This window comes from Penaeus vannamei, chromosome 31 (assembly GCF_042767895.1).
Source record: "Penaeus vannamei isolate JL-2024 chromosome 31, ASM4276789v1, whole genome shotgun sequence".
NCBI lineage: Eukaryota > Metazoa > Arthropoda > Malacostraca > Decapoda > Penaeidae > Penaeus > Penaeus vannamei.
Window position 1 is genome coordinate 11,799,362 of NC_091579.1, and position 12,500 is coordinate 11,811,861.

General features: G+C 43.5%; 1 protein-coding gene across 1 annotated transcript in view; it reads right to left on the reverse strand.

The window, feature by feature from the left end:
* Window positions 1-2,160: 2,160 nt before the first annotated feature.
* Window positions 2,161-12,500, reverse strand: part of LOC113815732 (ionotropic receptor 21a-like) — a 10,926-nt gene continuing 586 nt past the window's right edge. Inside the window, exons 2-11 of the mRNA XM_070144278.1 lie at window positions 12,374-12,498; window positions 11,758-11,874; window positions 10,122-10,354; window positions 9,473-9,601; window positions 7,823-8,009; window positions 5,769-6,005; window positions 4,767-5,053; window positions 4,289-4,426; window positions 3,388-3,574; window positions 2,161-2,698 (exon numbers count right to left, since the gene is read on the reverse strand). Coding sequence (XP_070000379.1) covers window positions 2,441-2,698; window positions 3,388-3,574; window positions 4,289-4,426; window positions 4,767-5,053; window positions 5,769-6,005; window positions 7,823-8,009; window positions 9,473-9,601; window positions 10,122-10,354; window positions 11,758-11,874; window positions 12,374-12,498 — 1,898 coding nt within the window. The 3' untranslated portion in view covers window positions 2,161-2,440. The remainder of the gene's footprint in view (window positions 2,699-3,387; window positions 3,575-4,288; window positions 4,427-4,766; window positions 5,054-5,768; window positions 6,006-7,822; window positions 8,010-9,472; window positions 9,602-10,121; window positions 10,355-11,757; window positions 11,875-12,373; window positions 12,499-12,500) is intronic.

Sequence of the window (12,500 nt, forward strand, 5' to 3'; positions counted from 1 at the left end):
AGCGTTCGTTATCCTTGCTATCATATTTGCATTACGTAATCGTTATTATAATCATCGTACTTACGTTCTTTGTTTTTTTCCCACTTGTTATTGATTATTGTGTTGTCAGTAATTATCGTACCTGTTGGTGGTGTCGTTAGTTACGTTCGTTATCCTTATCTCTTATCAGTATAGCTACCAATATTGTGCTATATTTAATCTCATTACTAATATCGCAATCATTGTTATTGTAATAATCACCAGCATCACTAGTGTTTATTACAAAAAATAACTGTCATTGTTGCTCTTAATTCTTGCCGACGAATTCCTTGAAATCCACATTTTAGAATTGTAATCGTGATTTTCTTTGGTATAGATGCGCTTGTTTCATCATGTAATTATGGTTATTGTTATCAGTAGTTGCTCGTATTTCCTTTTTTACTGGTGTGATGATTTTCTCTGTGTCCCTTATGCATTAGTGTATATTTCAGCTATTCGTAAATAACTATTTACGTTTGTCATTTCTTTTTCGTATTTTCTCTCGAAATCCATCATGATGATTCAATAAACCCCTTTTCACTATCAGTGGGTGGGTCACACTCCTTCACCGCTTTTCAGTAACTCCATGTTTATAGCTTGACAGGGATTGGGAGAAAGTGAGAGAGAGGGGGGGGGGGGAATGGAAGAGGAGGAGAGAGAGGGTCGAGGAGGAGAGAGGGGGGCGAAGGAGGAGAGAGAGAGGGGGGGGGGAGAAGATAGAGAGAGAGAAAGGGGGAGAGGGAGAAGTAGGAGTATGAGTAGAAGAAGAAGGGGAAGGGGGAAAAGGAGAAGGAGATGGATAAGGACAAGCAGCGCCGGCGTCAGCCTAAAAAAGGTCGGGGGGAGGGGATGTCCAATGTAGTCCAACGTTGCACCTTGCAGGGGTCCACGCCTTTTTTCCTTGCGGAAACGCCCGTGAGATACTTCAAGTGGAACGTTCTTTTCTTCTACAAGTGGTTTATTTATCAGAAATTTGGGTCAGCACTAAGTTTTTAAAAGTTTCTAATTTCCATTCGAAAGCCGTTTTGATATTGAGAGCTATCAATTTGTTTCTTATTTCTTTGCACATAAATCAAGAATATATTTTAAAATATTTGGCACTATAAGGCGTAAAGTTTCAAATTAAATATATTTTTTTTTACCACAAAGTGAGTGAATGAATGTACATTCGAAAGCGTGAGGGTCCGGAATGGCTCTGCTACTCAGGACAAGGTAAGGATAGAAACAGAAAGAGCGAGAGAAAGAGAAAGAGAAAGACTAAGGAGTGATTGAGATTCGTGAGTCATTGTGCATCCTTTAAGGCAGGGGTCGGCAACCTTTTGAAAATAGTGTGCCAGTTTATGATCAATGCCTTCAGCACTGTATACCCAAGTATATTTTCCTGCACATGCCTAACATAATTGTAATATTTTGTAGCATATAGTATTCTTTGTAAAAAAGATACATATATTTTATTTTTCGATATATGTTCACTATATTAGTATCTGGGCACGCCGTTGTACGCTTGCTGTGATGGGGGCTGAGGGTATGGCCATAATAATGTATCTCTCTCCTATTATTTTGCTGTTTAACTTGTTTCTTTGCTCCTCTGAATCACATGTCGTGTCAGAGACAAGCACTCTGCGTGCCAAGTTTGGCACTCGTGCCATAGATTGCTGACCCCTGCTCTAAGGTTTAGACTCCCCCTCCCCTTTTCCCCACGAATTAATTCATATTAGTGACATTCGTGACTACGGCAAACACTACTGACGGTAAATAAAACGCAGTTAAATATATTTTCCTTTGCTTTGTGTAGTAAGTGTTCATAAGATATAGTGCAAACATTTATATGCATTCAGTATGATATTACTGATAATGATACTTCACATATATTCCCTATAATCTGAAGAATGTGTTTCTTTTCAAATTTAAAAGTGAAAACACGTTGGAAAGACAGAAAAATTGAAAAAAATAGTAAAATTAATGATACTACTACAAGTACTCTTGATAATGCTGCTGCTGATAATGATAATAATAACAATAATAATAGTAATAACAATAACTATAAGATTAACAGATGAACAATATAAAAACGAGGAGGCAGTGAAATTTGAAATAATATATTTTTTTAGAAAGAGGTCCAAAATCAAAGGTTTTATTCCAAATGTTTTTGTGTACATTTTGTTTTACTGTTGGCGTCTCATTTGCAATAAGGCAATACATATAAATACTAGAATGACGAATAATAAATATATGAAAGCATGGAAGTATATGTCATCAATGAGTACATAGTGTGAATATAAAGAAAAATCACAGAAATTCGGAGAAAAAAATAGTGAAATTAATAAATACAATCATACGAACATCAACCGTCAGTTCTACCGCCAACAACCCACAACCCCTTTCGACACCACGAACCATCCGTGCACCAAATTCGACCTCTTCAGCCCGGCCTCGAGGAAAACCAAGACACAACAACAACCTCCAAAACGAAGATGAAAGCGCTGAAGATGAGGCCGAGGAGGAGGAGTATGAGAGGGCCCTGGAGGTGGACGATAGTAAGGGGTTTCTCGCCGCTGTTGGTCTCCGCTACAGCTGTTTCTTCCCCCTGATTCTGCTGTTGGTCACGCTGCTGTCTCTCCTTGCTCTCCTGGCGGGCGTCGTCGAGCATGATTTCGGCCCACTTCTCGTAAAGACCGGCCTGAAGAAGGGTTGCGGGTGAAAGGGTTTCTTTGGTAATTGTTTAGGTAATCGAGAGGGTTCTGTACATGCTAAAATAATCTTAATTAGTTGTATTTTTTGTCAGAAAATGTAAGAAAAACTGGGTGAACGGTTGAGTCGACTTTTATTCTTAAAAAGACTTGAATGTTACATTTTCAGTTGTAAAGTGGTTTGAACTAATTGTATATACATAATTAAATTCATATCATTTGGTTAAATATACTGTGATGGAAGTCTAAAAAAGATTTGTTATTTCACACATGATGATGGTGAAGGCGTCATAATTTTTTTACTACTAGTATTACTGTCTTCGTTAATGCAGTTAATGTTAACATTACCATCAACCACCATCAATCGATCAATCAAAAGTACCACCATCAACCACGGTCACAACACCGCAGCACCATCTAATCACCAAAACAACAAACCTACCTCAACACCACCACCAAAGAAGAGCACAACACCAAAAAGTACCTCATTCACCTCCACAACAACACCATCATCACCACACCGCAACACCATCAAGTACCCTATTCATCACCATATCCCACCTACCTCAACACCAACACCGCCACACCACCGCCAACCACGATCAAAAGACCAGTCCACCACCACCAACCACCCTCACAACGACACCAAGTCCCCCATTCACGCCCCCAACCCACCTACCTCAATTATAGCCATGATGTTGCGATCCAACACGTGTTTATAGGGGGCGTCGTGAGGCACGGGCCAGCCAGAGGGCGCCGGGAACACGCTGTCTCGCCCGACGTACAGCCTCGTCTCCCCGTTGGCGTCCGTGAAGCTCTCCGCTATGCTGTGCTGCATGTGGCGGACCCCGCTCAGATGGGCTTGTCTGGGGGGAGGAGGGGAGGGGGAGGGGAGTAAGAGGGAGGAGGAGGGGGGAGTAAGAGGGAGGGGGAGGGGGAAGTAAGAGGGAGGGGGAGGAGGAGAAGGAGAAGGAGATGAAGAAGAAGAAAAAGAAATGGAGGAGGAGGAGGAGATGGGAAGAGGGAGGAGGAGGAAAAAGAGTAGGACGAGGGTAAATGAAGGAGAAGAGTAAGAGGAGGGAAGATAGTGAATGAAGGAGGGAGGTGGGAGGAGGAGGAGGAGGAGGGTGAATGAAGGAGGGAGGTGGGAGATGGGAGGAGGCGGAGGAAGAGGAAGAATGAGAAGAGTAGGAGGAGGGAGGATAGTGAATGAAGGAAGGAGGTGGGAGGAGGAGGAAGAATGAGAAGAGTAGGAGAGAAGTGGGAGGAGGAGGAGGGGGGGAAGAGATGTGGAGTTAGTTTAGATATTGTTTGTGTCTTGTTGTTCATGATGTCTATTTTTATTTGATCATACACACACACTTCAAAGACACCGCGTCAAGAAAAAAAACTCAAATATATCAAACACAGCGATCTTGCCCCCCACAAAAAAATAATAAAATAAATAAATAATAAATAAAATAATAACAATGAAAAATGATAAATGAATAAAACAACGCTCATCACCCACCCAACAATAGAAAAAAAAACTATAAATAAATGAAACAAAATCCAGCACAGGCAAAGCAACCCGAACCCACTTCCTCTGCGTGGCGCCGGCCAGTCCCTCCATCACAGACGGGCCAATCACCATGAGATCCGCTGCCTTATTGAAGATAATGGAATCCGAAGCCTTGAAGAAACGACGGAAATCCTCTCCGTAGGGCGGCATGGTGATTCTGATCGTATAAATATTGCATCTTAGGATTAGCTTCTGATTTGACATTTTGGAAACGTTTATGAGGAATGTATTCGTGATTATGAGAGTAATTTAGGTGAATATGTCTAATAGTAACTCTGGTAATGAAAATATCCAAGTAACTCTGATAAAAGGAATATATTTTTGTTTCAAGATGTTGGTGAGATTCAGAAATACAAATAGGCCTATGTATGTTGTTGTTTTTTCTCGAACGCTGATAAAGAAAACGTGAAATCAATAAAGAAAACCAACATACCAAAAAGGGGAGACTGACTCAAAAAAAATCCATTTCCTCCCTTTTTGCTCTTCAATTTCCTTACGTATCTACAGCGGTGACGAGTTCAGCCAGCGTCTCAGGCCTCGGCGGGTACTTGGGCAGCATGAGAGAAGCCGTCAGATTCCCCTTGTAGACGTAGACCACCACCATGGAGAAAAGCAGCCACGCCCCAACCAGGACTCGAGTAGAGGTCCTCCTCGGTAGTCCTTGAGGGGGAGACTGTCCGAGGAGCATCCCCGTGAGGTCTTGGGCGGCTCTTCCCAGCTTCGTTCGCCACGCCCTTGTTTCGCTCTCGTCCTCTGCATCTTCCACGTGCCAGAGGCGGGTGATCTGAAGGGCATGGAGGTGGGAGGGGGTGGGTATTTGAGGATTTGATGAGGTCTGTGTGTTTGATGAGCTTTTTGTGTGTGTCTGTCTGCTTGTTTGTTTTTTTTCCTCTGAATCTGTCTGTTTCTCATTCACTTTCCCCTTGTTTTCTCTCTTTTCCTGCCTCATCTCTCTCTCTCTCTCTCTCTCTCTCTCTCTCTCTCTCTCTCTCTCTCTCTCTCTCTCTCTCTCTCTCTCTCTTTCTCTCTCTGCACCTCCTATCTATCTATCTATCTCAGTGCCTCCCTCCCTTTTCCTCTTTCTTTTTTGGTAACTTTGACTGTCCATCTCCCTCTTTACCTCCCCTTTTTCTTCCATTCAACGCTCAATCCTTCCCTCCTTCCTTTCTCCCCTCGCCCTCCCTCCCTCCCTCCCTCCTGCCTTTCTCCCAGCCTCATCCCTCCCTGCTTCACCTCTCTGTCCTTCCTACCACCCTTTCCCCCTTCCATCTCTCCTTCCTTCCACCCTTCTATCCCTCCTTCCTCCTCCCAACCCTCCCTCCTTTCACACTTCCTTCCAACCCTCCCTCCTCCTCCTCCTCCTCCTCCCTCTTCCTCCTCCTCCTCCTCCTCCTCCTCCTCCTCCTCCACCTCCTCCTCCTCCTCCTCCTCCTCCTCCTCCTCCTCCTCCTCCTCCTCCTCCTCCTCCTCCTCCTCCTCCTCCTTCCGCCACCACTCACCACGAACAGCACGAGAGGCACCACCACGACCGCCGCGAGGATAGCCGCCCACACCTCGTCCGTCAGCGGGTAGTAGAGGCTCTGCCAGCGGGGCCTGAGGAAGGGCTTGGCCAGTCCGAAGGAGAACTGCGCGAACTCGTAGGTGAAGGTGAAGTCGTAGCGCTCCTGGCGGCCGGGGAGGACGATGTGGTAGATGGAGGTCATAAACGCCAGGCGCTCCTCGACGAATCTCGTGGCCTGGGAAGGTGGGGGGCGGGTATGAGTGTAGCAGGAGTAGTGGTTGTATGAGTAGTATGAGTAGTAATTGTAGTAATGGTAGTGGTAGTAGTAGTGGAAGTAGTAGTAATAGTAGTAGTAGTAGTAGTAGTAGTAATAATAGTAGCCGAAGTCATAATACGAGTAGTAGTTGTGGAAACAAAAATAATTCTAGTAGTAGTTGTCATTCTTGTTATCATTGTTTTACATTCATTATGCTGTTTTACTCTTGTTGTTATGATTAGTGTAGTTAATGTTGCCTCCCGTCCCTTTGGTCCCCTCCTTCTCTCTCTCCTACTCCGTGTTCCTCCCCCATATCCTATCATCTTCCTTTCCTTTCTCCCTCTTTCCATTTATGTTCCCTTTTACCTCTCTTCCTTTGCCTCTCTTTCTTTACCTCCATACCCCTCTTTCTCTGTTCCTCTCTTTCTCTATCTGAAATTTCCCCTTTCTCAGTATGTCTGTATTCACCATCTCTTTTTCCTTTTCTTTCATCCTCGCTCTCTGCTTCCCTCCATGCCCCTCCACAACTCCCCCTCCCTCTCCTCCTCCTTCCTGAGAACGGTGAGTTGGAATCTTTCTGTGACCCCTTTCTTCTCCCTCCACTCCCCTTCCCCTTTTCTCTCCTTCTTCCTTTCTCCCCATTTTCCTCCCTTACCTCCACCACGAAGCCGTCAGTACCACACGGATGGTGGAGTCGAGCGGACTTTCACATCCCTCCTCTTTTTCTCCCTCCATTTCCCTTCCCTAAATCTCTCCCTCCCTCCTTCTCCTTTCCTTTCCTCTCCAAGGCTCCCCCTCTATTCCCCTTCCTTAAATTTCTTACTCTCCTTTCTTCCCATCTCAAAATCTTCCCTTTCTTCCCTCTCCCTCCATTCCACCTCTCCTTTCCGTCTCTTCCCCTCTCCTTCATCTCCTTCTCTTTTCCTCTCCCTCCATTCCACCTCTCGCTTCCCACTCCTTCTCCTCTCCTTCATCTCCCTCTCTTCTCCTCTCCCTCCATTCCACCTCTCCTCTCCATGTCTTTCTCCTCTCCTCTCCCTCTCTCACCTCCGAGCAAGAAGACAACAGCAACACAGACTGTAACCCTCCCTCTTTTTTCCCTGCATTCCCTCTCTCCATCTCCATCTCTCTACCCCTCCCTCCATCTCTTCCTCCCCCGCCCCCTCGCTACTCTTCCCCCATCCACCTCTACCTTCTTCCTCCTCCCTCCTCCTTTCTTCAATTCCCTCCCCTTCCCCCATCCCCTTCAACTCCCTCTCTCTTTCTCCCTCACCCCCGACCAAGACGACAACACAGCACAACTTCACCGCCAGAGCCCCTCTTCCTTTTCTCCCTTCATCGCCCTCTCTTCTCCTCCTCCTTCCCTCATCCCCCTTCATCTCCCTCCCATTCCCTCCATCTCCCTCCCCTTCCATCCATCCATCTCCCTCCTTCCTTCCTCCCTCCCCCCCTCCTTCCTCCACCCCCCCTCCCACACCTCCTCTCTCCCATTCCCTCCATCTCCCTCACCCCTCCTTCCTCCCTCCCATTCCCTCCTTCCACCCTCCCCCTCCGTCCATCTCCCCCCTTCCTCCCTCACCTCCTCCCTCCCATTCCCTCCATCTCCCTCCCCACTCCGTCCATCTCCCCCCTTCCTCCCTCCCCCTCCGTCCATCTCCCTCCCATTCCCTCCATCTCCCTCCCCCTCCTTCCTCCCTCCCATTCCCTCCTTCCTCCTCCTCCCTCCCATTCCCTCCATCTCCCTCCCCCTCCTTCCACCCTCCCCCTCCTTCCTCCCTCCCCCATCCCTCCCTCACCTCCGACCAAGACGACGACGGCAGAATGCTGATGGTGAAATTCATCTTCCACGCCAGGGTCTCGAGCAACACGTAGTCAGACCCCGTGTAGCGTTCCACCTCCGCGCCGCCGTTCCCCTTCTCCTTGGCCACGTTCCAGAAGGGGAGGAACGGCAAGGCAGTTATTTTGACCTCGGCGCCGTGGAAACTGGAAGGGTGAGGGAACAGTGGGAGGGAGAGAAATATTCGAAAGAAAGTATTTATACGTGGATATACGTATGGATATACGAATAAGGAAATATGAGACTCAATTATTCATCAATACTTTTTTTTAAGAAGAGTAGGTACTCAGGTGAAAGAATTCCTCTTAGTCTTTCATTTACATCATCTACTTATCCGTCTCTTTATATGAATGTAGTCTACGGAATCCCGGTAAAAAATCAAATAAATGAACACGTAAACAAATAGATTAAACAGATAACAGAATAAATCAAGAGATAAATAAAAATACAAATCAGCAGATAAATAAACTAATAAATAAGTTACATAAATGGAAGACTAAATAAATAGTCAAATGAAAGAACAAATAAATACATTAAAAAATATGTGAGCATATGACGGAACATCCACAATATTACCTTAGAAACGATAGATGAAAGAAATAAATCAGTAGATAAATAAACTAATAAATAAGTTACATAAATGGAAGAATAAATAAATAGGCAAATGAAAGAACAGATAAACAGATAAAAAAAATATGAGCGTATGACGGAACATCCACAATATTACTTTAGAAACGATAGATAAAAGAATAAATCAGTAGATAAACAAACTAATAAATAAGTTACACAAATGGAAGAATAAATAAATAGGCAAATGAAAGAACAGATAAACAGATAAAAAAGATATGGGCATGACGGAACATACACAATATTACTTTAGAAACGATAGATTAAAAAAGATAAATCAGTAGATAAACAAACTAATAAATAAGTTACACAAATGGAAGAATAAATGAATAGGCAAATGAAAGAACAGATAAATAGATTAAAAAATATATGAGCGTATCACGGAACAGCCACAATATTACTTTAGAAACGATAGATAAAAAAAGATAAATCAGTAGATAAACAAACTAATATATAAGTTGCATAAACGGTAGAATAAATGTAATAGATAAATAGAAGAACAGATAAATAGATAAAAAAATATGAGCGTATGGCGGAACAGCCACAATATTACTTTAGAAACGATAGATAAAAAAAGATAAATCAGTAGATAAACAAACTAATAAATAAGTTACATAAATGGAAATATAAATAAATAGGCAAATGAAAGAAGAGATAAACAGATAAAAAAATATAAGCATGGCGGAACATCCACAATATTACTTTAGAAACGATAGATAAAAAAATAAATCATTAGATAAACAAACTAATAAATAAGTTACATACATGGAAGAATAAATGAATAGGCAAATGAAAGAACAGATAAATAGATTAAAAAATATATGAGCGTATCACGGAACATCCACAATATTACTTTAGAAACGACAAAAAAATCAATAGATAAACAAACCAATAAATAAGTTACATAAATGGAAGAATAAATTAATAGATAAATAGAAGAACAGATAAAAATATGAGCATGACGAAACATCCACAATATTACTTCAGAAACTTCTCGGGGAAGAGGCGTTGGCGCGCACTGAGAACGACGCCCCGTTTGGCCGTCCAGGTGGCCACACGACGCGACTTTTTCCCGTCCGGTCCGTAAGGCATGTGGAGATACACGTCATATCTGGAAGGGAGGAAGGGGGCGTGAGGTTCTCTTTCTCCTTTCATTCCTCTTCTCTCCAGATCCCTCCATATTCCATTCTCCTCCCTCCTTTCTCCTGATCCCTCCATTTTTCCTTCCCCTCCCTCCTTTCTCTAGATCCCTTCATTTTCCCTTCCCCCTCCCTCCCTCCTTCCCCCTCACCCCCCACCCACCCCTCCATCCCTCCTTCCCCCTCACCCTCCTCCCTCCCTCCCTCCCTCCTTCCTCCTCACCCCCCACCCCTCCTTCCCGCTCATCCCCACCCCTCCCCCCCTCCTTCCTCCTCACACCCACCCCTCCCTCCCTCCCTCCTTCCCCCTCACACCCAACCCTCCCTCCTTCCCGCTCATCCCCACCCCTCCCTCCCTCCTTCCTCCTCACACCCACCCCTCCCTCCTTCCCCCCTCTTCCACCCCTCCCTCCCTCCTTCCCCCCTCTCCCACCCTTCCCTCCCTCCTTCCCTCCTCTTCCACCCCTCCCTCCCTCCACCTCCCCTCCATACCTGGCACCGCCCTCGTCTTCCCAGAGGTTCAGCAGCGCCGTGTTCAGCATGGAGAAGGTCCAGTGCGCTTCCAAGAGCTCCTGGACCTCCCGGAGAGCTCGGCGGGTGACCAAGAGGAGCTTCGTCGACCACACCAAGAGGCGGTCTTGGAGTGACCTCTTGGCGAAGGCGGTGAGGAAGGTCAGGTCACGGCTGATGACCACGACGTTGGTGCACCGGTAGTTGAGGCGAATCTGGGGGGTGGGGGGGGGAGAGGTCGTAATTTTTATTTGCTTTTTGAGTTTTTGTTTTTATTTGTTTACTTGTTTGGATTTTTTTTGTTCTTGTAGTTTATTTATGATGAAGGTTTGAGACAGATCTTGTTATGTAATTGTTCTTCGTGTTCTTGTTTTTTATTTTTTTAAATTTTTTTGTGGGATATTCTTGATTCTTTTTATTTGTTTAATTGTTGGCATGTTTTTTTAGATTTCTTTTGTCAAGGTGGAAAGATTTCGTGTTCCTGTACTTATTTGTTTACATGTTGCATTTTTTATTTTTTTATTTTATGTTTTTTTCTGTGTTTTTGTTTGGAAGTGACTACTGGTACGGTAGAAAAGTCTCCGATTGGAGTTCTGCGCATGAAACAAACAAGATGGCGGCGTCTTGACACGAGATGATACCACTCTCAATTAGGTTAGGTTAGGATAGGTCAGGTTAGGTTAGATTAGATTAGGATAGGTCAGGCTAGGTTGGGTTGAATTAGGTAAGGTTAGGATAGGTTAGATTGGATTAAATTAGGTTAGGTTACTTAAGGTTAATTTAGGTTAGATTAGGTGAAGTTAGATTAGCTGAGCTTAGTTTAGCTTAGGCTACTTGGGTTAGGATAGGTTGGGCTAGTTTAGGTTAGGGAATTGTAATGTATTTGTTTGTTTGAGTGAAATCATTTTTTTTCCTTATGTTTTCGATATTTTTTTCTATAAAGTTAATAATATCGACGTTGTTATTATGGCTGTTATTGACAGTGTGATTATTATAGAGGCATTAAGAACACTAATAGCAATAAAACAAATCTCCGAAAATCAAGGAAAAGGTAGGTAGGATTAGCAACTGTCTCTTTGGTGAATGAATGATAAAATCGATAATAAATAAAAATTATTGAATAGACTGAAATCACGAGAGACGTGGCATGTATGTCATGACATCCTATTAACAATGATTAATGTTATTATTCAATACTTTAATTTCATTATTTTACTGAATGCTTTTGCTTATTAGTTTTACTTATTATTATTATCTAATACTTTCACTTGATTTTTTTTGCCATGATATTAGTGAGTAATATATTTACTTCTTACTTTTACTAAATACTTTTGCTAAATACTTTTACTCGATACTATTACTTAATACTTTTATTTATTACTTTTCCTTCTTACTATTACCTAAAACTCTTACCTATTTTCATTACCTAACAATTTTCCCTAATACTTTTCCGTAATACCATGTCAATACCCTTACTTAATACCATTATTTAACATTATTACTTAATATCATTATCCAATACTGTTGTCTACTACTCTTGCTTATTACTATTCCCTATTACCTATTTTCCTTCACCTCTTGCGCCCTCTAGATCTCTTTAAGGGGTGGTGGACCTCACCTGACGAGCCAAAGGAATCACCTGTGACAGCTGGTCTCCTGTCCCGTTGGCCTCCCTCTCGCCACCTGTCGCCCGGAAGACACCCACGCCCCAAGCGGAGAGAAGACGAGCCAGTTCCTAGGTTAAATAAATGGATGAATTGATGAATGGCGGAGGGTTTGGGTTACGGTGGGTGTGGGTGCATTCTGTGGTTAGATATATATATATAGGGTCATGCGTACATGATACATACATAGTGCTGATGTACCCATGCGTGTACACATACATAAATATACACACACACACACATACACATACAAATAAAAAAACACAAACACACACACACATACACACAAACAAAAAAACACACACAAAACAAAAAAACACAAACACACACACACTCACACACACACACAAACGAAAAAACACAAACACACACACACACACTCACACAAAAAAAAAAACACACAAAACAAAAAAACACAAACACACACACACACACAAACAAAAAAACACACACACAAAACAAAAAAAACACAAACACACACACACAACGCACACAGCTCCCTACATCAACCCAAATAAAACAACAAAAATTCACGCAGCGATTCCAAATCTACCACAACAAAATCACCACCTGCAGGATAACGGCCGCCCAGCTGGTGCCGTCTGAGAGGAGGAGGGTCGAGCATGGGGGCGTGGCCTTTAAGCTGAGGATATCCACTATAGCTCCTCCCACTTCCGGCGCCCTGGATGCTTCTTCT